Source organism: Carcharhinus amblyrhynchos, chromosome 3 (genome assembly GCF_965287045.1).
Source record: "Carcharhinus amblyrhynchos chromosome 3, sCarAmb.v2.hapA, whole genome shotgun sequence".
NCBI classification, from domain to species: Eukaryota; Metazoa; Chordata; class Chondrichthyes; order Carcharhiniformes; family Carcharhinidae; genus Carcharhinus; species Carcharhinus amblyrhynchos.
In genome coordinates this window covers 29,569,108-29,595,173 of record NC_137326.1, presented here as the reverse complement: position 1 = coordinate 29,595,173, position 26,066 = coordinate 29,569,108, and the positions used below count along the sequence as shown (strand labels likewise).

General features: G+C 42.0%; 1 protein-coding gene across 1 annotated transcript in view; it reads left to right on the top strand.

The window, feature by feature from the left end:
* arhgef3 (Rho guanine nucleotide exchange factor (GEF) 3) overlaps positions 1-26,066 on the top strand; it is a 307,012-nt gene that overhangs the window by 101,757 nt on the left and 179,189 nt on the right. The window contains exon 2 of the mRNA XM_080182718.1: positions 6,287-6,350. Within this exon, the coding sequence (XP_080038844.1) occupies positions 6,287-6,350 (64 nt within the window). The remainder of the gene's footprint in view (positions 1-6,286; positions 6,351-26,066) is intronic.

Sequence of the window (26,066 nt, the reverse complement as noted above, 5' to 3'; positions counted from 1 at the left end):
TAATTGTGATGTTTAATTTAAAAAAAAATTACACCAGGAAAAGTGCCCCTGCAATTGCAGAAAAGGTCCATTCCCACCAAGTGTGTTGGAATAGTAATGCTTTATAGTGTTACATAATTCAAGATCAGGTGCCTTATAAGCAATGGCACTGAGAAGAAGTATGTTGGTGCTCCAGTATGATCTGCAATGATACAATAGAAAATAATTACAATGAGGCCAGGTAGGGAATTCGGACAAAGCTGTACAGAGGACAGATGCTTCTTCACATGGCGTGACAGATTGTCAGAGGCAGAGCTAAGCCTTGGAAGACTGAGCTATGTAGAAATTAGAGTGAGCTGATTCCCTATGTTTCCATTCTTCAGAAATGTTCTTAATTCAGACATGAACGAAAGGAAATATTAAGCAGTATTCCAATTTGTTAATCCAGCATGCAAAAGATTAGTCTGTCAGGCCTTTCCATCTTCTAACTTTAGTATTAGTTTATGACAGGCTGTAGTGGTGCAGCGCATGTGGAAGTACAGATTTGTTTAAAACGTGCTGTGATTAGTGGCATCAAAAGTACGACGCCCATCCAAATTGTCACCTGATTCAGATGGTTTATCATTTTAGTTTGGATACACAATATGCTTTTTAGGGGATGGTTTGACAATTGTCACAATTGCCATATTGTAGATTTTGCAAAGAAAGTGAACCTACCTTTTAAATGAACACCTTTTAAAGCCTTAAAAATGGCTTCCAAAAGTCACTTGAATATAATGACATATTCACTGAAATTGTACATCAAAAAGTTGGTTCATCAGAATTTTTGTGTAATTTTATACTTGAGACAAGATGGGATTTCCGCAGGACATCACTGAGTGTTAATACATGCTATCTAATAAGGGAAATGTCTCTCACAATCCCTAATAGCAAGGTGCATGATTGTGGAAACAGAGGGGGGAGTACTTCCAAAACAATTCTAAGCTCCCATCTCGCACCCCCCCCCCCCCCCCCACCCCCAGCCTATGATCCCAAATACAGAATGGCAGTGGGAACTCCCTGCCCTGCCTCTGTTGGCATTGCCTGGTGTGTGGGGGACAGTGCCAAGGTGTGCCCTGGGCATTGCCACTTTGCCCCTTGGGCAGTGCTGGGGGCCAGGTTGGCGCTGGCAATGCCTGAGGGTGCGCACACACCCTTCTCTCCCTGACCTCCTGAGGGGATCTCCATGGCCATCCTTTACTCCAGCAGGGTCAGACTATCAACTCCAAATTAGTGGGGCAATGTTATAAACCCCGCTGGAGTGAACCAGTCCTGGGGGTGGGGGGGGAGACACTAGCAGCCTGGAGATTTCAATCCTGGGCCTGCTAATAGGATGCAAACCCCCAATCTTAAACGATTTATTCAGCTCTGCGCTGATGTCTGGTGTGGGCCTGGCAATGCTGGAAACGTGTGAAGGCCAGGGTGCCCAGCGAGAAGGCTGCTACACGGCCTCCCCTAACGTGTCCCAGCCTGCTGCACTGCTCTAGCAGCACGGTGAGCCGGCAGAATCCCCTGCCCCTCCCCCAGCGTGTCTGAAAGATGCCGGAGATGCTGTTATACATATCCAGATGGCAGATCTTTAAACATCCTTCTAAAAAAGAAGTTAACGTTAACCGTGATATCCTGGAACTTGCTTGATTGCTGTAGGAAATCAATCAGCAATATCCAACCGTGGTCCCTAACATTAGCCATTTTTTCTCTTGTTGTTTTCCACCCCCATTCCCTTAAGGAGTTATCACTTCTAACGATTGGGGAGGGGGATCCACAAGTTGATAACATCTGAGTGATGGATTGGATGTACAATAATGATGTTTGTGTTACTTGATTAATCTGAGCAGACCTTGGTTCTCCGTGGCACAGTTCGGCCTTGTTAGGATGTCAGAACAGTAAACATCGACAGTGAGGTGGGCAGAGCTGTTGGAAATGTAATTGCCATACTTTGGGGGTGGGATGTTATTAATAGCATTCTGAAAGTGCGAGGCCCACTGTTTATTCAAGCAAAGTTCTCCATTTAGTGTGGGCACTTCCACTTCATTGTATAGTGCAGGCTTGCAACACATGGGTGATATGTTGTTAGTCATCCACTTTAAAATCACCACCTACTGCTGCCTTAAGAATAGGAATGATGGCCATATATGACCTGCCAAGTTCCTTCATGCCAGAAGTACTGAGTTATTATTTAAGTTATCTTTTAATAAGATTGTTCTAATTCTTAATGTGAGCTTTTGATTACCTGATGTAATAATCAAATTACCTAAATTGCATACACTTGTATCTGGAATGGAGATTGGCAGTGAAATATTGTCAGTGAACTTTGGCACTAACTGCGTGGCTCAAAATAAGATTTCTTACTGCAGCAAAAAAGAGCTTGGCGGGCACGTGGATTTGCCCATGCAGGCGGGCACGTGGATTTGCACATGCAAGAACCCAGCAATAAATATGGAATTCATGAACATAGGAATAGAAGAGAATGATGATTTGTCTGCCTTTATGTGTGGCAGCACATTGCAGAATTGTTATCTGAAAGTCCTCTTATCCAAGTTCTAACATACCAAATCAAATCACGTGGTGTGGCATGGTAATAACTAACGCTGCTGCAAGATATTTTCATTTTTTTAATAAACTGTTTACAAAAAGATCAAAAGTTGATTACTTTCACACAAATGACCAAATATTTGATCCCATTCATGCTGTATCTCTCTAATTGGCCAGTAGTGTCACTATTTTGTATGTTTAGTCATGGAACACTGTTTGATTTTTGTATCGCCAATGTTTATGTTGACAATTTAAACAGATTAATTTTGTTTGTCTTCAGATATAAAGATTCCAAGTAACTGATGGTTTCACAACGTTGGATAAGTAGTTTCAAACTATCACTTTGCGATTGGCTTGAAGGTGTTTTGACAATTTCCCGAAGTAACCTTCTCCCAGAAGAATGTGCTCCTTTGAAATAGGCTTCACTGGAGTCCGCCTGCAAGTTCCTGTATCTGTAAAGACAAACTTCTAGAATAAAGAACATATTTGTATTATACAGCACTGTTCAGCATAGGCCAAAACACTTCACAATGAATTAAGCATTTTTGAAATGTGGAGGGAAATATGTCATAGAATTATAGAATCGCTACAGTACAAAAGAGGCCACTGACTCTCTGAACTGAGAGAGTACCTTACACAGGCCTTATCACCATAACCCTGAACATTTCCCATGGCTAATCTATCTAAACTAAAAATCTTGGGATGTCAAGGAGCAATTTAGCATGGCCAATCCACCTACACATCTCTGAACTGTGGGAGGAAACCGGAGCACCCGGAGGAAACCCATGCAGACGTGGAGAATGTGCAAACTCCACACAGACAGTGACCCAAGGTTGGTCTTGAACCTGGGGTCCCTGGCACTGTAAAGCAAGAGTGCTAACCACTCTGCCATGATGCTGCCCTGCTATCTTGTATGTGCACTGCAAGGTCTCACAAGTTGCAGCGAGATAAATAATACATTAAATGCTTTCAGTATTAATGACTCAGTGTTAAATGTTATAAGGTGCTTACCTTCCTTCATTGCATGACTATGACCAGTGGTTTGGGTAGATCCCAGCTGAAAATGGATGGACTTCAGAGTGAATCATTTATATTCTAAATGCTGAATACATTAAATACCCTCCCTGTTCATCCACTGTCCATATTTTAGGTGAAAAGTAGATGCTGCATAAATTTGCAGCATATGTTATTTAAAACATTCAAGCAAGTAGTATCACCAAGCTAAGGAACAAAATAGTTTTGTTTTTAATAATTTAAATGAAGTCCGTAAGTTCCTTAATTTGTCCATTTGTGGATTAAATAAATTATCTATCAAACATAGTTACATGATTTACTTCGGCTTTGGTGCAGCCAGAGTAAGATGCTCAATTGAGTGACCCAGTTGACTGGTTGAGGGAGCGGGGATGAGACAGACACAATGTAGTGAGTTGAATTGTGGTTCCATGAATGGGGAATATTGAAAAGGTGGCCTGGGGAGTGGCATAGTGGTTTAGCACTGCTGCCTCACAGCGCCAGAGACCCGGGTTCAATTCACGACTTGGATAACTGTCTGTGTGGAGTCTGCACGTTCTCCCCCATGTCTGCGTGGGTTTCCTCTGGGTGCTCATGTTTCCTCCCACGGTCTGAAAAACATGCTGGTTGGGTGCACTGGACGTGCTAACTGCTCCCTCTGTATACCTGAACAGGCACTAGAGTGTGGCGACTAGGGGATTTTCACAGTATCTTCATTGCAGTGTTAATGTAAGCCTACTTGTAACACAAATAAATAAACAAGTAATGATCAGTTCTCACAAACCCTCAGCCTGGACGATGGATTTTAGACATTCAAAGCTAATTCCACGCTATTTACATGTTGAATTCATTCCACCACAGACTCTCTAACTTTAACTTGTGTTGGTTCCAGATTCTTTCCTTCAGTCCTTTGATTACAACTGTGACATGTCTCACTTAATCTCTACCATGTCTGCATCACTCAGCTCCTCTTCCTAATCATTTACATGTGTGGTTTGGCTGTCATGCCAAATCCGTTTATCCTCAACCTTTCTTAAACCACTCTCTCTTTCCCCCATGTCACCTCACCATTCTACCTTTCCATTGATTCAGCTTGGATTATTTTTCCTTCCCCATTCGATCCCTCTGCAATCCAGTCACCACTTCCAGCTCTCTTGCCACATCCTAAACTTGAATGCCCCTTCAATAAATCCACAACTATGCTCTGTGGGTCTCTCTCCTTCCAGCATGCTCTGTGGAACCCATTTAAATATCCTTAGCTATATTCTTGCAAACAGTAATCTCAACTGCTCACCCTCCTCTCTCTCAGATCTTCTCATTCTAGGGTTAAAATCAGCAACCTCTTTCCCGTTTTAATTGCACCGCTATCTGCAAGCAGATCTACAATTGCTGTCTGTTTGTGTGTGTGTGTGTATCTCTCTGAATTTCCATCCAGAATATCCATTCACTCACCTGACTATAGAGGATCGTGCTAACATTCTGTCTTTGACTGAAATTTGGCCTGTAGATGGTGACACCTTCTCTCTCAATGATCCTTGCCTCTTGATTATGTTTTCAAATACCTGACTGGTGGTCACATGGCCGTCAGTCACATCTTGCTCTCATTGGTAAACACCTTTTTCTAGCACTGCTACTACTACTGGTTCTGACAGGTGGGCAAGTCAGATGGAAACAAGGTCTATGTGTTAAAAATATTCACACCATCGTCACGATGGAAGCTTGATAGTCGTCTCCTTAACTTCCCCTCCCAACAAACCAGAGGAGTAATGTTGGAGTTGAGGGGAGGAGGTTCTGTGTAGGGTGCTGAGTGACCAGCATTAGGGTTAATTTACAATGACAACTTGGGGCTGGATTTGGCCTCCCCACCAGCCTTGTTAAAGGTGAGAGGAGACTAAAAAAATAAAGTGAATAGCCTTCCCACCATGTTCTTGCCCACCTACAACTTGTTGCCCAATTTAAATTGAGTGGGGAAGGTATCAGCCTGACTGCCCTTGGGTCTATTGAAAAATTTAAAGTTTATTTATTAGTCACAAATAAGGTTTACATTAACACCGCAACAAAGTTACTGTGAAATTGAGGCACTTATTTGGCCAATGAATGGTTGCGTAAAGGCCTTATCTGTGCCTTCCCCACCCTATTGCTATTTTAACTGCAACAAGGTAATAGGATTCAGTGTATGTGGTTCAGCAATCTTCACTGCATGGCCTATGAGGAATCATGAGATGAGTTACCCGCCATAGAATTCTCAACTTCTGACCTGTTCTTGTAGTCACAACGTTTGTGGCGGGTCCAGTTAAGCCTTGGGCCAATGGTGACTACAGGATATCTATCGATGGTGGGAGAGTCAGTGAAAAAAATGGCACTGAGTATCAAGGGGAGGTAGTTAGATTGTCTCTTGTTGAAGATAGCCATTGACTAGTACTTGTGCGGTGCAAATAATTACCTCTTAGCCCAAACTTGAATGTTGTTCAGGTTTTGTTGTTAATAGGCATGGAACAAGGGCATGTGAAATTTAACATGGTCATGTGTAGGACAAAATGGAAGGAGAAATAATGGATTTTTAAAATACTATCATGAAATGTAGGGATCAATGAAAACGCCAGCATCCCTAATTGCCATTGAAATACAGATGACCCCTGACTGATATTGGATTTTAATCTGTTACTGATGTTTGTCAAAGGTCCTGACAGTAAAAGTTTTTTATTTGTTTTTTGTTTCCTAGGTCTGCCTTACAAGGTAGCACCTCCTCCCTGCTTTCCACAGTCAGTGGTTGGAATTTCAATGGGGTAAGTGTATCATGACTACACTCTCATCCTAAAGGCTGGGTATGACTGGGATTGTACATAAATACATGCCTTTACCACATCTTTCGAGTGCTCCTCCCACAAGAATTAGCAGGATCACACAGCAAGATCCTACAATGAAATGAATGACCAGTCATTCTGATTTTAGAATGTTGACTGAGGAGGGGGAATGGGGTTCAGAACATTGGTGATGTTGACTGAGGTGGGTTTGGGTTGCGGGGGAAGCTTTTGTTCAGAACATTGTTTTTGAAATAATGTATTAACCTCCACCTGAACCGATGGAACAGGTAGGTGAGATCTTGGTTGAATATTGTATGTGGTACTTCATATAATACAGTTTTTCTTCTGTACTGCATTGGCCAACAATAATACTCACATTCATTTTCTATGTAGAATGCGTTGAAGTAAACTGTTTAGCCACAAAGGCATCCATTAAGTTTAAGACCATACTTCCATTCATTGGTCTGTATTGGGTACCAACAGGCCACTGATGTTCCAATTTAGGATCTACCCACCAATTAGACCATCGCACTAAAAGTAATAGAACAATACTTATTTTCCAGTCTTTCAAGCTACAGCTAACTGGACAAATCAGATAATAAGAATCACCAGCTCTAGTTTGTCTGAGCTCTGTGCTATATAGCCAAGGATTGAGGAGCCTATGGTCAATAGCTTTGGCTTCACTGGCCTAAATTATGTTCGTGAATGAAGTTTGAGCCAGAATCTCTTGACTTGAGATTGGTGCTGTCAGAGTCTGGCTGACACCCACAATCAAGACACATTTTACAGATTCCAGATGCAGTGAAATGTTTTCATTCATTTTTGAGTTATTTTTCTCCACCCCATTCTGAATTATCTTGATCGGCTATTAGTTGGTCTCAGCATCCATGGACAATGGAGGGGAGATATAAATTAGGATTCTTGCACTTGATGAGAGTGAGAAGTGGATACACATGAACATCCGATATGGATCAATCCACAATAAATGTATTGAACAGACTGACTTCTTACAGAACAGTTGACAGAGATGAGGGTGAAGGAGAACTTTATTGAACCCAGTGGACGGAGGTATGACAGATGGAGCTGAACTCAGATAAAAGTGAGGTTTTGTATTTTGGGAAGACAAACCAGGGCAGGACTTGCACAGTTAACGGTAGGGCCCTGGGAGTGTTGTCGAACAGAAAGACCTAGGGATGCAGGTAAGTAGTTCCTTGAAAGTGTCATTACAGATAGACAGGGTGGGGGAGGGTGATCTTATAGAAGTTTATAAATTCATGAGGGGCATAGATACGGTGAATAGCCAATGTCTTTTCATAGAATCAAAGAATCCCTGTAGTGCAGAAAGAGACCTGATGTGGGTATGCCGGCGTTGGACTGGCGTAAACACAGTAAAAAGCCTGACAACACCAGGTTTTAGTCCAACCTATTTATTTGATAATATACTCACAAGCTTTCGAGGGACACCCTCTTCGTCACCTGACGAAGAGGGTGTCCCTCGAAAGCTTGTGAGTATATTATCAAATAAATAGGTTGGACTAAAACCTGGTGTTGTCAGACTTTTTACTGTGCAGAAAGAGGCCATTTGGTCCATCACAATCCCACCAAGGCCCTATCTCCCACTTATTTACCCTGCTAATCTCCCTGTCAGTAAGGGGCAATTTACCATGGCCAATTAACCTAAGCTGCACATTTTTGGATTGTGGGAGGAAACCAGAGCATCCGGAGAAAACTCTCTCAGACATGGGGAGAAAGTGCAAACTACGCACAAAGTGACCCGAGGCCAGAATTGAACCCAGGTTCCCGGTGTTGTGAGGCAGCAGGGCTAACCACTGTGCCATCATGCCATCCCAGTATGGGGGAGTCCAAAACTAGAGGGCATAGGTTTAAAGTGAGAGGGGAAAGAACTTACATATTGTTGAAAAGAGAGACATGTTGCTGAAGCATCTCATATTGCGCGCATCAGGACAAATGCACAACTGTCAAATTTCAGGCAACCACAACAATTTATACTACCAGAGGAAAGAATCCTGATTGTCTTGGCACGCTCATTTCTCCTTTGGTGTAAATTGATCTGATGGTTTGAAATTTTGCATTCTTGTTTTTGTCCTGATGTGTGCAAGACGAAGTTTCAACAATGTTTCCCTCTTTTCAGCAATACTCAAGTTATAAACATTTGCAATTGTACCATTCCCCAGCTTCCCATGGCAATCACGAAAAATTGGTTAAAAGGAATATGTGACAATTTTGTTGCCTGACTTTTGGCAGAGAAGATGATGGTTTCTTTCCTAATTGTGCAGCATGGGGCAGTACGCTGGCATAATGGTTAGCACTGCTGCCTCACAGCGCCAGGGATCCAAGTTCAATTCCGGCCTTGGGTCACTGTCTGTATGAAGTTTGCACGTTCTCCCTGTGTTTGTGGGAATTTCCTCCGGTTTCCTCCCACAGTCCAAAGGTGGGCGGGTTAGGTTGATTGGCCATGCTAAATTGTCCCTAGCATAGGGGGATTAGCAGAATAAATATGTGGGGGTTACAGGAATAGGTCCTGGGTGGGATTGTTGTCGGTGCAGACTCGGTGGGCCAAATGGCTTCCTTCTGCACTGTAGGGATTCTATGAATTGTCATGAGCATTATTACCTCATTAGGCAGGTTTAGTAATGGCTTCAATTAAATCCAGCTTGTAATCATTTAGTTGCCCTTTGAAGCTGAAAAGTGAATTGTGAAATGTGTGTACTTTTGGTCCACCTCGGCTGCCACAATCTGTGAAAAGAAGAGCCTTGTGACAGGGACAGCTCTGGTTTACGGTACATTCTGGCCTCCCTGATGCACTTGTTTATTAATATCCTGATTTAACTGTGTTCAGACGCAAAACAAACTTCAGCACAGTAGATCATTCTTTGCGCTGGAGCTAGTTCTAGAAGTAAGATCAGTTATCATTGAAGTTGAAGCAAACCCAGGGCTGCATGTTTGAGTGATTGGTGCCAAGACCAGTGCAACACCAAGGAAATAGAGAAGCTCAAAACACCACACGAAAGGATCTTTGTCTGTTCCCATCACCGCACTGGTGCTGTTGGAAATCCTGTCCTGCTGCCAGTGAGGCTCGGAGGGAGCCAGCAGCTGTTTTTGTGCTTCTGTGAGTGGAGCTCCTGCCAGATGTTGCATTCATATTGGGGGGAATCAAATTCTACTCTTGCCTTTGAAAAGACATGAGTTAATTTCAATTCAAATTTGTAGACAATTAAAAGAGAGCAGCAATTTTTAGGGAAACTCTCAGATTGTGAGTGTAATTTGACATATTTGAAGATGATAGATATGCATTACGGATGCAGTATTGGCGGATTATCTCTGCTTGAGCTATTGTTAGGTGTACAAATTAAAGAGACCAGGACCAGTCTGTTGCGGCACCATGAAGGGTTTGTATGCGTGCTTTCTATGAAAGTATCAAGTGTCTGATATTCAGCTCAATCCTTGGTTTATCACCTGAAGAAAACTGTCTTCTCCCTAAGGAAAATTCTTCCTGCTCACTCTTTCAGTGCCAATCTCTACCTACTGTCCCTGTTCAGCCAGAACGTTTCATGCCAATCACTGCCCACTTTTATTTCAATCCCTTTAAAATGAGCAGAACCTGACAAAAATTGCTACAAGTGTGAATTTGTATGCAAGATGTATCTCACACATGCTCAAGTTGCAGCCCTTGCTGTAAAGTTGGGAGTATTCTGGACATCTTTTCCGAGAGAATACAGAAGCTTCATTCATGTCTCGTCTTCATCTTTGAATCTGGAAATTTAGACTCAAGGACCTGAAAATTCAAATGAAAGTGTTTAGTCCTTTTATTGAAAAAAAACTTTGTGAAGGAAGAAGTGGGTTACTGATGGTTTTATCTGATCTGTGCAGTTGTTGTACAGACTTATCATTTTGACTCACTCGTAGTTCAGTCTATCCCACGTGGTAGGTTTTTCACTCCTTGTTTTACTCATTATATAAATACTGCTAGTTTCTCCACAGTTGTGCAAGATTTGCTACTTGCTGAGCTTGCCAACGGAATTTAGATATCTTAGCAGACTGATTTGTAGAGGATTCTTATCTGAAACATTAACTGTCTGTTCTCTCCATAAATCTTAACTGACCTACTGAATATTCCTGGCATTTTCTGTCTTTTCATCTGAATAAAACGCTCTTTTAAATGAACAAACTCGTTGTAAATTACCGGAATCAGTCTTCACCTATTCTTCCTATTCAGCTGAAACTTTCACACTGTCATCGTGTGTAAGGTTCCCTTCTAAGAGATAATCTACAATGAACTAGCGTCTTGTTTCCTTAATGCTAACCACTCTAGTCTTAAGAAATGTAGTGAAGTGACACTAATATGTAAGAGGCCACATTCTTCAACTGATTTACAACCACTATCTCTCCAACTGCATCTTGCCCTGGTATTATAATGTAGGGTGGCATGAGGCAAAACGGTGGCACAGTGGTTAGCATTGCTACCTCTCCACGCCAGGGACCCGGGTTCGATTCCTGGCTTGGGTCACTGTCTGTGCGGAGTCTGCACGTTCTCCCTGTGTCTGCATGGGCTTCCTCTGGATTCTACTCGCAGTCCGAAAGCCGTGTTGGTTAGGTGCATTGGTTATACTAAATTCTCCCTCAGTATACCCGAACAGGCTCTGGATGTGGCGACTAGGGGATTTTCACAGTAACTTCATTGCAATGTTATTGTAAGCCTATTTGTGAACCTAATAAACTTAAAAATTTTATAATCATAGAATTCCTACAGTGCAAAATAAGGCCATTCAACCTGTCAAGCCTGCATTGACTCTCTGACAGTATCTTACCCAGGCCCCCTCCCTACCCTATCTCCCTTGTGTACGACCCTGTGAAGATATGTTATGTAAGATTTGATGATTTGAATTGTTGATTAACTTTGCTGAAAACCTGAATCAAACAAAAACACGGGCATTGTGTTCCACACATCTCTGATCCACTTGGCATGTATGTGCATAAATCTGAAGGATACCTCCAATTCTTGATGAATCACATTATTTGAACCCTACGATTAGGCTAAATCTCACCCCTTCCTACTTATCTCCAGCCAACTGATTTGAGTTAAATGCTCAAACATTCTACAAACTAGGTGTCAAATGTTCACTCAAAATGATTATATAAGTGATTTTCATTTGGAGCAGAAATTAGGCAGGTCAGGATTGTGGCTAGTGGCAAACTATTTTAACAGTAGCACTGTAAGGCCTAGATGATTTTAACTCCTGAGCCTTGCCTGCAGTAAGTTGCCCACCCAAACTATATGGGCGCTGGCACTTGACGAGAGTAAAATGTCAGGCAAGAAACTGCCATCACACAGTGCAGACAAACTCCCTGGCACTCGTACGATGGTGAAAATATTTGGCAGGGACCTAGCAATTAGCACATGATGCTGCATGGGGTGGGTGGGTGGTATGGGGGCAGCAACCCAAGGCAGTGGCCACTCAAACCTTTCTGGCAGAGAGCAAAAGAGCACTCTTGATCTTTCTGGCTCCGTGTGGAATTAATGAAACTGTTGGCTGTTTGGGCTCCTTCTGGCCCCAGCTCCTCTTTAGCTAGCGTCAGCAGGCCAGAGTGTCACAGAGGACTTTCCAATTGAGCCACTGGTTGAACAAGTAAATCGGGTCCCCAGTGACATTGAAGGAAGGATCCTGGGGTATTCCGGAAGGTGGCTTCCCTGTCTGCTTGGAAGAACAGACTGAAATGGAAGAGAGTGGGAAGGGAGCAGGATATCAGCTATTTCGCCTCATGGATGACATTAATTGCCCCACTGCTTTCCCTCTGAGAGTTAAAAACAGCCCCGGGACTTTTCTTTTGCTTCTTTTACTGGCATGACTCTGTTTCACTGTGCAACACTGCCAGGCACTCCTGTTATCTCTGTTTTCTTGGATAACTTGCAAGACTTTTTTTTAAGAAAATCGTTACTAATTTATTACACTTAGAGTCAAAGTTCATCTTGCAACAAAATAGTTGTACTAAACAAATTGGCTTTTTCACCAAAGTTATCCAGCACCTTTATAAAACTGTCTAAAGGATCATCAAAATTTGTAGCAAAATGGATCAAAATGTATCTTTTTGGGTGGAATTTTCTTCAAACGTTTTCAGCCTCTGCCAGACTTGAGTATGACAGTTTTAAACTGTCAAATTCTAATATTTGTTTCTTATTTCTATCTTTGAAAGTTTCCTCACGACCAGATTTGCTTGACATTGCATCACGAGTGAGTTCCCTGGTCAGAAACGTCAGCCTACAAAAACAGGCAACAGGAGGAAATGTATCTCATTTTCCTTCCATCTTAGCTCTTGCTTCCGGTGCTTATAATAGATAACGAAAAAAATCTTGCTGCTGTGACTGTGCACATACTGATCCTTTGCTTCTCTGCAAGAACTTGATGAATCTGGTTGAAACAAAGAGCTTACAGGTCTCGCTTGACGAGGACCCTGCCCTCGGTGTACAACAATAAAATCAAACTGCATAAATTCAGTGGGCAGGAACTTCTGGTCCGGCTCGTTACTGGGATTATCCGGTTCCACTGAAAGTTGATGGAATTTTGGCTGGCGGATCCCACCTCGCTGGGGCTGGGAAATCCCGAGCACTATTTTAGACAGAAAAAAAGCCAAATCTGTATCTTGCTGTATCTTTGTAATTGTGTAAAATTGCATACAATTCTGGTCGCCTTGCTATAGGAAAGATATTATTAAACTGGAAAGGATGCAGAAAAGATTTGCAAGCATGTTACCAGGACTGGAAGGTTTGAATTATAAGGAGAGGCTGGATAGGCCGGGACTTTATTCTCTGGAGCATAGGAGGACGAGGGGTGACCTTTATAAATGTTTATAAAAGCATGAGAAGCATAGATAGGTTGAATAGTCAAAATATTTCCCCCAGAGTAGGGGAGTCCAAAATTAGAGGGCATAGGTTTAAGATGAAAGGGGCCTGAGGGGCAACTATTTTGCATGGAGGGTGATGTGTGTATGGCATGAGCTGCCAGAGGTGGTGGTAGAGGTGGGTACAGTTACAACATTTAAAAGACAGTCATGGATGGGAAACATTTAGAGGGATATTGGCCAAATGCAGGCAAATGGGACTAGTTCAGTTTAAGAAGCCTGCTTGGCATGTTCGAGTTGGGCCGAAGGGCCTGTTTTCATGCTGTTTAACTTTATGACTCTATGAATGGAAGGTTCAAAAACTATGACAATTACAAAATTACTTTTCTTATCCAGCACCAATGAAACCTCATCAACATTTTACACCTTACATTTTCAGCACCTCATGATGTATAAAAGCAGTATTCTGATGAGAAAATGTAGTGGTTTGCTTTGATATTCGTAAAGAAATAGGAACTGATAGTTACATGCATGAACATCCAGGGTGCCGCATTTGTTGCCGCACAGCAGTCAGGTGCCTAGCATCATTGTATCAGTCCGCCAGTCATGTGGAGAACTGTAAGAAATGCACTCAATGGAACTCCAGCATGTCAATGATTATTTCAAACTCAGAGTTCCAGAAGACGCAACATGGTGGCAGTGGAGTGCACCTGTGACTGAGATCCAAACATTTAAATCTGCTTTCATGTTAAGTTGGTTTGAGAAGAGTCAACATGAGTTACTGCCTGAGTAAGAGAAAAAGCTAAGTGAATTGTGCAAAAATGAAATGGCAGTGGTGACTATGGCAACAATGAGTGCACAGCTTCAGCCCATGATGAATTGGGAAGCTGATGGTACTGTGGAGACATTTGAGAAGTAACTAACAGTGCAGGCTGACATCCAGTAGCTTTCTAAAAGGCAGTAGCCAAGAGGAAGGGGTCCACTACCTTTGTTGCCAGGAGAAAAAGGGTTATATATATTTAACAGCTGAGGGAAGGTGGCAGTAAAACTCCAGACAATTTTGTAAAAGTAGCACACATTCAGCATCTCCAGCCAAAGTCAAATCGTTGAATTCGCCAGAATGAATTTCAAAGCAGCAATCAGGTGAGCCTGTTGACGATCTCTTAACAAGTTTGAGAGATGCAGCCAGAAAATCTAAATTCAAGGAAATAGGCTGATAGATCAGCTCATTTGGGGTTCTGAGCACACTTGAGTATAAAAAGATTTGATTGGAAAGGATATGTTCAGAGCATCATGAGTGGAAGACACTGTCAGATCACGAAGTAATGAGTAGACAGATGAAGGTATTGACTACCCAACCGGCCAGCCTTCAGCTAAGTCAAGAGAACGAGAGCAGGGTTGATGTAGTGAAACAGCAACAGAAGAATGTACACCAGGCAGAGAGAGTGATGTGCAAGAGTGTAGACAACCTATATGTTCACGAACAAGGAAACGTCCCACATATGGGTCAAGCTGCAGAATTTTTAGAAAGCCGAATCTCTGGGAAAAGATGTGCAAAACAAAAAAGGTAGATGGTAAACAAGTTAGCAGAAATGGAGCAACAGGGTGAACGAGAAGGAAAATAAACCATAACCTGGAAGGTGACGACGAGTTTGAGAACAAAGTAGACATGGGATGTGTAAAACTGCATGAAATAGCTGGATGCAGCAATTCTCAGAGACAAGAAATTCACACCTGCAGTGCAGTGCAAGAGGGCTTGGGTTTGTTAACAGTAACTGGAACATGAGAGCTGAGTTACTCAGGGGATTTCAAAACTGAGACATTAGAGTGATTGGAGAAAACTATTAGGACACCAGGACATTTTGCAAAGCTGGGACATCTGGTTTCCAACCTATATTCCCTGTATATGCTTTGATGGGGGCAGGGCAGAGGGTGGTTCACCATCTGGAAGGGCTCCAATGCTGTTTGCTCCCCTACCCCCTCTGCCTCCATGATAAAGGAGGGTACAAGCTGCAAATAGTTGAACAGATCAGCCACTAATTAGGTAGTGAAAGCAGCTTGTGATCATACATGGCTTCACAGTGATGCTGTGGAGGGTGTTGAAATGCACACCCATTAATTTGACACCTGCGCTGTGTCACTGAGTTTGCCAGCCCCATGGTTACAGTACCTGTATCTCCTGTAGCCTGTGTCCTAGAAGCTGTAATGTTAGGCCCACCTGCTGACCTTTTCTTGACCGTTGTGGTAAACGTTGTTCATCTTGCCAATCTCTTTGCCATCCAGCTAATCCCTCCCTTTGCTCACCCTCTGAACTTTGCCAGTGGACTTTGCCAACATTATCCATTCACTTGTGATCAAGGACTTTCCTATTCATGAACTTTATTGTGAATAATTGCACCAACATCATGACGCCCTGACAAGCCTGGCTCTGAGGGTTGACAACGTCTTTCAAGGCTTTCCTCACCCACACTGGTGGGGTGGTGAGATAATCGTATTACCGAATCACACCTCCAACTCCTACACTGCGCTACCAAAGCTCATCGGCTGCTAGAGGTCCCATCAGCCTTTATTCTCTCAAGATATGACTACTCCAATGCATACCTAGCTGGCTACATACATTCTTTCCTTCATGAACTTGGGGTCATTCCAAACTCTGCTGTCCAAAGCCCTACCAAGTGCTGTTCACCCACCACCTCTGTGCCCTCTGACCTACATTGGCTTCTGGTAAACAACATCTTGACTTTTGTTTTAAATTCTCATCCTTGTGGTTCAATCCATCCATGGCCTCACCCCTCCAATCCCTGTAACATTCTCCAGCTCTGCAATCAGACGGATTGCTATGTGCTGAACATGGGAGGATAAATTTGGGTAAATTTGTTGGCAAGACTCCAAGTACTGGATCTCTACATTGTTCAGATATATATGTATGGGCAGAGTTCCCACTCGGAGCAGAATCAACAATTGTGGTGGAAGTCACACCCATGATGGTGCTTATTTTCAAGCATTTCTTTTCCCTGTGTTTCTGCTCAGACTCATTTGGATTCCACCAAACACTGAACCTGACGTGTACTGGCCCTGTTGGGCAATTTAAAAAAAAATCAGAGTTTTTGTTTCAAAAAAGATTTTCTGTTAAACATTCTTTGATACGGTGAAGAGTGATGACTTGGGAAATGTTGATTGAAACAGCTGGAAATGGATATCACATTTTAAAAAAAAGTTTAAATCTGTGTCAATCCAGTATCTGTGGGTAACTTGATTTTAAATAACTGGAAAAGAGTGCTTAAAATAAAGGATTTTCTTGTTAGGTTGGGATACAGTAGGGAATTACTTAGTGAATTCAAACAAAAGTTTATTTAAAGAATGTTTAAAAAGTTGAAAACAGAGTTCTTGCATCCAAAAGTTCAAGTTCATTGTTTGGCGCCTCCTCACAGGATTGCAAACCAACACAATTCTGGAAACTCCAAACAGTAGTAATTCACTTTGGGGGGTTTCCAGTTTTGTGGGTAGGCCCTGTTTCAAGTGCAATATTTTTAAAACTAGCACAGAAAAATTGCAGGAACCAGATTTGTGCTGAACACAACTTGTGCTTAAAATCATGGGCAGCGCAGTGTTTATCACTGCTGTCTTAGAGTACCAGGGACCTGAGTCTGATTCCAGTCTTGGGTGACTGCCTGTATAGAGTTTGTACTTTTCCCCTGTATCTGCATCGGTTTCCTCTGGGTGCACCAGTTTCAACAAAAGGCCAGGACAGCACAGGACCAGGCTGTTTGGTCCACCAAGCCTGCGCCGATCACACTGTCCTACCTAGACCAACCTCCTGTATCCCCAGATTCCCCACCTGTTCATGTGTCTATCCAGATAGACCCGTTAAATGTCATTAATGTGTCTGCCTTAACCACCTCACTTGGCAGTGCATTCCAGGCCCCCAACAACCTGCACTTCTCTACTGAACCTTTCCCCCCTTATCTTGAACTATGCCCCCTTTGTAATTATCATTTCTGCCCTGGGAAAAAAAGCTTCCAACTCTTCACCTTATTTGTGCCCCTCATAATTTTATAAACTTTTATCAGGTGGCCCCTCAAGCCTCCATCTTTCCAGGGAGAGCAATCCCAGTTTATTCAATCTCTCCTTGTAGCTAATAACCTCCATACCAGGCAACACCCTGGTAAACCTTTTCTGTAAACTCCCTCCAAAGTTTCCACCTCCTTCTGGTAGTGTGATGACCAGAACCTCGGGGTCCTTGTGCATGAGTCGCAAAAACCCAGCCTGCAGGTGCAGCAGGTGGTCAGGAAGGCGAATGGGATGCTGGCCTTCATAGCGAAGGGGATTGAATATAAAAGTAGGGAGGTCTTGCTGCAGCTGTATAGGGCATTGGTGAGGCTGCAGCTGGAGTACTGTGTGCAGTTTTGGTCGCCGTACTTACGCAAGGATATTTTGGCCTTGGAGGGAGTGCAGAGGAGGTTTACTAGGCTGATGCCGGAGTTGAGGGGGTTGAGCTATGAGGAGAGGCTGAATAAACTAGGCTTGTACTCGTTAGAGTTTAGAAGAATGAGGGGAGATCTCATTGAGACGTATAAGATGATGAATGGGATGGATAGGATAGAGGTGGAGAGACTCTTCCCGCTCAGAAAGGATAATAGGACTAGGGGGCACAGCCTCAAGATAAAGGGGGGGACGGTTTAGAACGGAGTTGAGGAAGAACTTCTTCACTCAAAGGGTGGTGAATCTCTGGAATTCTCTGCCCGTTGAAGTGGTGGAGGCTGCCTCGCTAAATATTTTTAAGACGCGGGTTGATGGGTTTTTGATAAGCGAGGGGATTAAGGGTTATGGGGAGAGGGCGGGAATGTGGAACTGAGCAGCGACAGATCAGCCATGATCTTATTGAATGGCGGGGCAGGCTCGAAGGGCTAGATGGCCTACTCCTGCTCCTATTTCTTATGTTCTTAGAACTGGCCACAGTATTCCAGATGTGGCCTAATCAATGTTTTTATATAACTGTAACATAATTTGCCAACTTTTTTACTCAATGCCTTGGCCAATAAAGGTAAGTATGCCACATGTTTTCTTCATCACCTTTTCCATTTGTGCTGCCACTTTTAAGGATCTGAGGACCTATACTCCCAGATCTGTATGTCTATGCCCTGATGGTTCTGCCAATTAGTTTATAGCTCCCACCAGAATTGGGTTTATCAAAATGCATTACTTCGCATTTGTCTGAATTAAATTGCACCTGCCACTTCTCTGCCCAATTTTCCAGCCCATCTATATCCTGCTGTATTCTCTGACAATCTTCATCACTATCCGTGATTCCAGCAATCTTAGTACCATCTGCAAACTTTTGAATCAGACAGCTACATTTTTTTTCCAAATCATTTCTATATAACACAAACAACTGAAGTCCCAGGACTGATCCCTGCGGAGCACTACTAGTTACAGACCTCCATTCAGAAAAACACCCTTCCACCACTACCCTCTGATTTCTAAGGCTAAACACAGTAAGAAGTCTCACAACACCAGGTTAAAAAGCCAGTTCTGAACCCATCTAGCTAGTTCACCCTTGATCCCATGCAATTGAACCTTTTGCATCAGCTTGCCATGAGGGACCTGGGCAAATGCTTTACTTAAAGTCTGTGCGGATGACGGCCACAACCCTTCCCTTGTCAATTATTTTTGTCACCTCCTCAAAGAAAACTCAATCAAATTAGTGAGACATGGCCTCCCTTGTACAAACCATGTTGTCTGTCTCTAAAAAAAGACCATTCAGTTCCTCCCACAGTGCGAAGATGTGCAGGTTAAGTGGAATGACCATGTTAAATGCATGGGGTTACAGGGATAGGGCAGGGGAGGAAAGGGGAGGGTCTGGGTGGCGTGCTCTTTCTCCCAGAGTCAGTGCAAACTTGGTGGCTTGGATGGCCTGTTTCTGTATTGTAGGGATTTTATGGTTCATTTATCTTTTGCAATGGCCATGCTGACGGGGAATTACACTAACAGTTAGCATAGCTGAGTAGAAGTTCCAGGCCATTACATTTAAATGTTTATCCCTGACGCAAAATAATGATGCGTATTTGGATAGGAACATTTTTGGAACGACTCTCCAGTTGCATTTTGTCCACACTAAACACTGAAAATGCTGCAAGACATTCTGAGAAAACAAATACTGAAAATACATTTCCGTCAATGATGTATAACATATGTCACAGACCTTAATGCTGTATTTAAACTGATATGGAGAGCAACAAAACTTTAAATGTTTGAATACTGGAAAACACAGTCCAGGATTTTGAATTTAGAAAGATATAGTTGCAACAGGAAAGTACAATTAGATGTGCTTAATTTGACTTGGCATCCAATTGGCCAGTATATAAGGACAATAAACATGGGATCATGTGCACACTTTCCCCTTAATGGGGGGAAAAGACTTGATTCTGAGCAGGTGCCGAAACAGATCTGTGCAGGAAAGAAACCCAGGCTTAGAGAGAGAATACTAAGAGTACCAGGATATGTCGTTGAGAGATGGACTGCAATATTTTTGCCGTGACATCCTTCAATTTAAAACAAAATACTGTAACCATAATTACAAAGGACTGCACACACCCCGGACATTCTCCCTTCTGTCTTTTTCCATCAGGAAAAAGATACAAAAGTCTGAGGTCGCGTACCAACTGAGACAAGAACAGCTTCTTCCCTGCTGCCACCAGACTTTTGAATGGACCTACCTTGCATTAAGTTGATTTTTCTCTCCACCCTAGCTATGACTGTAACACTACATTCTGCACTCTTGTTTCCTTCTCTATGAACGGTATGTTTTGTCTGTATAGCATGCAAAAAACAATACTTTTCACTATATCCCAGTTCATGTGACAGTAATAAATCAAATCCAAAGGATTAAATAGGGTATATGCCATACAGGTGTTGACGCAATGTTGTTTGTCACTTGAGTAGCAATCCAGAGACCTGGGATAATTCTCTGGGGACCCAGGTTCGAATCCCACCACACCAGATTGTGGGATTTAAATTCAATGGAACATCTGGAATTAAAAGTTTACTGATGAGCATGCAACCATTGTTGACTGTTGTAAAACCCAATGGATTCACTAATGTCCTTTACAGAAGGAAATCTGTCGTCCTTACCAGGGCTGGCCTACATGTCACTCCAGACCCATAGAAATACAGTTGCTTCTTAACTGCCCTTTGAAATGGCCTAGCAAGTCACTCAGTTGCATTCAACCACTGCAAAGAAAACACAAAGGAATGAAACCACACTCTGCTGAGTCCCGCACCTATCAGACCCTTACACTAGACCACCCCCTTAGCAATCAGTTCTCAGTCCATGTTGCACTTGAAATATGGCACACTTGGCGAAGTGTATCTAAAACCCATCAATCCACAGAGAATAGTCAATGATGTCAGAGAAAAGCTGACCAGAAAGAAGCCTAAGAATATTTTTTCATATTTGCAACATCTCCTATCAGAGCTTAATTATAGGCTGCAGAGTTTTCTGACTTTGGTGTCATCTTAAAAATTCTAAGAGATTTCCCATGACCACTTTGCATACCAATCCATCTATGGAAAGTGAAGGTGAGTAAGGCCAAGTCTATCTTTATTTCTCTGCATTGCAAAACTGTTCAGTGGTAATATTGAGCTTCACTAAGTAAATACAACACTGTTAAAACAGGTTAGGACTGTCAAAAGGGTCAACTTTGACAAAATTGGACTTGAAATGTCAGCTCTTTTCTTTCCTTACAGATGCTGCCAGACCAGTTGACATTTTCCAGCATTTTCTCTTTTGATTTCTGCACCATTTAGATTGACAATTTCAATTAAATTAGCTGCAGATGTGCAATATTACTATTACTAATATTACTATTACTAATATTACTATTACTAATATTACTATTACTAATATTACTATTACTAATATTATTTTATTCCGTTTGGCTTTAAATCCTTAACTCCAGAATTTTAAGAATTGAGTTCTAATACTTGACCCTAAGTGAGTCTCTTCGAGGTTGCATCTTGGAAGGGCATAAATTGTGACTGCGACCAAGTCTGAACCTCAACTACTTTTCTTAACGATATCTTCAAATTTACAATCGGGTTTGGTATGTACAAATGTTGAGTAATTTAATTAATTGTGCATCTTATTTGTTCTGCAGAAACTTCCCAGCATTAAAAATGTATCTTCATGTGAAATGAGTATTTTGTTATGGAAGAATGCTGTGGTCTGGGTAGCTTTTATTGCGCACATCTAACTCTCCGTAAAGAATTGAAATCTAACAGTATGGCAATAGTCTAGAAAGATTTCTAAAGAAATATTTTTAAAAATATGGCCTTCAAAAGTTTTTCCCAGATTTTGATAGGTGGCATTTCACTCATTTGAGTTTTAAGAAATTGCTAATGAAAAGAAATAAGAATGAAAATGACATTTTATTTGTTGGGTAAAAATGTTTTTTCCTCCCCTCTCAAATCATTGTTGTCTGATAAACTTAAGCTGGCAAGACTTGTTCCTCCTCTCATTTGTAAGGTTTCCTGCTGCTGCAGATTGTTTTGTAACAATTTTTGCTTTTTCAAATTTGGCATAAGCACAAACTGTTATTTCATCTGTTCATTTCTTTATTCGAAAAAAAGATAGTATAACATATTTGGGGTTACTAACTTTGCTTTGTGGGCACCATGTTTCCAGCCTCCTCCTGTATGTGGTGATTCCCCCACCCGAGTAGCTATTCCTGTCCCTTCGCTTAATTTGTCGACTTTGTTGCGTTGGATGTTTCCTGTCAACCTGTTTCCTCCAGGGTTCAAAAGCTTCACTTTGTACAAAGCCCAGTATGAGGTCTTGTGGAAAAGATGATGAATGCCACAAACCATAAATGTCAGCTGCACCCGGAGACAAGGAGTTCCCTAGCATGATGGTTTTGTTCCAAAATTACTGTGCTGCAATAAACAAATAACTAGGTAAACCTTAAATGATCATCTGTGGTTCAATCTTGAGGTACAAAAGCAAGCTTAGTAGCAAAAGTCTTCTAGAATATCAGAGATTATCATGGAGATGATCTTATTGCTCCATAAGACAAATGGAATGCCTAGTCACTTTTTCAACAGATTTGTAACGTGAAACACAGCCTGATGGAATCTAATCTCATCTCTATATAAATGTCTGCCTTCGCATTATCTTGAACTAGTGGGAGAGCCTAGAGTCAAAGGGGATAATCTCAGAGTCAGGGGGTCACTCATTGAAAACTGCAATGAGGTTTTTTTTTCTCCTCAGATGATAGTGAATCTGTGGAATTCTTTACCACAATTGGCTGTAGAGGTCAGGTGGAGATGGAGCTGGGCAGCTTTTTAATCAGTAAGGGAATCAAGGGTTATGGGGAAAAGGCGGGAAAGTGGAGTTGAGGTTATCATATCAGATCAGTCGCAATCTCATTGAATAGCAGAGCAGACTAGATGGGCCGAATGGCATACTTCTGCTCCTGAGTTTTATGATTTGATGAACTCTGTACTGTAAAAGCAAAGAGCACTGAATAAAACGAGATCCAAGGACCCCCCCTGCCCCATAATACTCAGCGACTACTGGAGTTTTTCTAAACTATTTTAAACATGTTAAATCTCCAACTGGTTTTCTTTTGGTTTACTGGCCCATTATAAAAAGAATAAGTAAAAACTACTCATTATTCTAACTTGAGTGGATAATTCACAGTTCACTGGAAAGTACTGAAGTCATCAGGAGCAACAGACTGAAAGTACATCATTGATTTTTGCTGAGGATAAAGTTAAGCGTGATCGGTTTATAGTAACATTTAACAATCTGTTTTACCTCCGTAATACTATTTTGTGCTGTTGTTGTGAAGCAAGGCACTAGTGAAAGTTGGATAGAATGGCTATTACACAGATTTGGATGTACAGTATCAATGTATCCTACTTAAGGCAGCTTTAGGGGTTGAAATAGCCTGAACTTCAGTCTGACTGGAGTTAAACAGATCCAATGTGCATCCTGATGATTGTTTGAAGCTTCTTCCATCCACTTGTCAAGTTGGGCTCTGAATTATGGACGAAAGTCAAGCACTCGCTGTGCAGCTGAGGAAACGCTAGTTGTTGCAAGTGAAGAAGAGTTACTTAATGTGCTCCATTCATCTTAGAGAAATAAAAGAGACAGCCGGACCTTCCCCCCATAAAAAACCTAAGTGTTGTAACGGCAAGAAAACCAGAGTGATCCATACCAGTCTGTCAGGCTACAATAAATATACTAATTGGCTTCTCAACCTTTATGGGCATGATGTGGTTTGCACCATTAGAAAGGGACAGGGCTGGCTGGAAACCGTTTGGCTCTGGGTGGGAAACCAATTTTTAGGCCCACACACTATTTTTGAGGATCAGGGATCTGTGCCAGGTGTGGCAAGATCAGGAAATCACCCCCACTTGTTATTAAAATTTGTGTTGCAAAGCTTTAGTTGCTGAGGTTATTCATGAAGGCCCCACCTTCTTAACCTTGCCCCTCGAGAAGGTGTAGTGATCCTCCAGTTAAACACCGCCAGTCTGCTCTCCCTGTCAAAGGGGAAAACAATCTGTGGTCATCTGAGGCTATGGCAACTTTACCTTCCCTTTTTGCTAATACAGCTGTTGCCTTTTATGGATGATTAACACTGCAACAACAGGTGGACACAATCGTTAAGACATGCTGAGAATTGGACATGTAGTTAGGATATTTGCATTTGATAATGTTGCCATACTACCCTGGATGTGATTTGCTCCATATCTTTCAGTGTGACGGTTTGTTACCTCATCATCTCTCCCTCATATACATGGCAGAACCTTACTGCCATCATTTGTTTGTCAGAATTGTGTTAGCCATGTCTCAGTTTATGATGCATTGCCCTTTGAAATCACAAGGTTCCAGGGTTTGGGCACAAAGATCAAGGCTGACATTTGAGTGAAGTACTAAGGGAGTATTGCACTGTCTTTTGGCTGAGACATCAAACTGATGCTCCATCCCCATGCTTGGGCGGTTGGAAAAGATCCCATGGCACTATTTGAAGAGGAGAAGACAGTATCCCTAGTATCCTGGTCAATATTTATCTGTTAATCAGCATTACAAAAACAGATTACCTGGTTATTATTATGTTGCTGAGTGGGGGAGTTTGCTGAACACAAGTAAACTGCCACAACTATTAAATTATAACAGTGACTCCACTTTAAAGAGGACTTCATTGACTGTACTGTGCCTTGAGGTTACGTAAATGCTATATAAATGCAAGACTTTCTCTGAATAACCTGGACAATTAAGAATTTTCCAACCTTTAATGTTACATCAACACCCTTCCCACTGTGACAACTTCTCAAGGTTATTCTAATAAGAATCATTCTGCGAGGTGCCTGATTGCCCGTATTCAAGAACCGACTGAAACACTTTTTTACAACAATCCTATCCAATATCCATTAGAGACTCATGTCGAGAATCCCGTTATCACTGAAAATGTTGTAGATAATCTTTAGCCCATTTCACGTGCACTTTATTTTATTGCTCTGCATATTATCCTTTGATCATTCTTCCATGTTCCTAATAAGGCGATTGTGCTGGTTTTATTCCAAATGCATGATTTTAGGTTTGACCAGATTATGTCAACCATGGTCACTGTAGTTTTGAGTTGAAGGAAGTTAATCGGTTCAATGTCTGCATGAATATCAAGTGCTATAATTAAAATGATCTCATAACTCTGCGTAACTGCTGCTAAATGTATTACCTCCTGACATTGTGCATGCACAAACCAGGAAGATTATCATTAAGAGGAAATATATGGCAGGAAGCAAAAAAACTGAAAACAAGTACATAGATTGAAAGGGAGCCTGTCACTAGGAGCTGGAGCTGAACTGCCACCTTACTGATATCAAACAGGCTTGGAGCAAGGAGGGCCACCTCCAGTGGCTGTTAGCCAATTCCAAAAGCATAGCTGTAACAGTGCTGACATGAGGGAACACTGCTGTTAGCCTGCAACTACTGGCAGTCCTGCCTGAATCCACGTAGTGTGTCATGGTCACTTAATAAAACCCTACACAGCCTTTGGACAATTGGCTGATGAGTTTTTCAGACAGCACCTTGTATTTGAGGGAAAGCTGAAATGGGCTCAGATTCATTTTGAAGAACCATTTCACCAAAGTAAAACATTGAGGGTCATATGACCAGTTTCATTCTATTATTCTCATCAGTGATTTTTATCTCCTAACTTCCTCTTCTACAGGTGTTGGTTACTTTTTGGCTATGGTTGCCTTGGGTAATGATTTCCCCCATTATCCAACTGAAGTAACCAATATTTATGTTTGAACACCAGCAGAGAATATCAGTCAATCATCACCCAACCCTGGTCCAACTGTGCGCTCTCGTAACAGAACGTCATATAGCACCTTTCACAATTGGAGGATGTCTCAAAACACTTGGTCAGTTAAATGCTTTTGAAGTGTCATTACTCAAATGTAGGAAATGCGGCAAGCATCAAGGTCCCATAAATAGCAATGTAATTTTTAAATTCATTTATGGGATGCAGGTGTTGCTGGATGGCTTACCATTTATTGCTTATCCTTAATTGCCCTTGGCCTAAATGGCTCGTTAAGGCCATTTCAGAGGATAGATAAGAGTCAGGCACATTGTTGTGGCTCTGGAGTCACGTGCAGGCCGAATTGGGAGAATTTCTTCCTGATAGGACGTTAGTGAACCCATTGGGTTTTTATGACAATCAGCAATGTTTAGACACTTAATTCCAGATTTTGATTGAATTTAAATTCCACTATCTGCCATGGTGGGATTTGAACCCCGGATCCCCAGAGCATTGTTCTGGGTCTCAGTTTTAC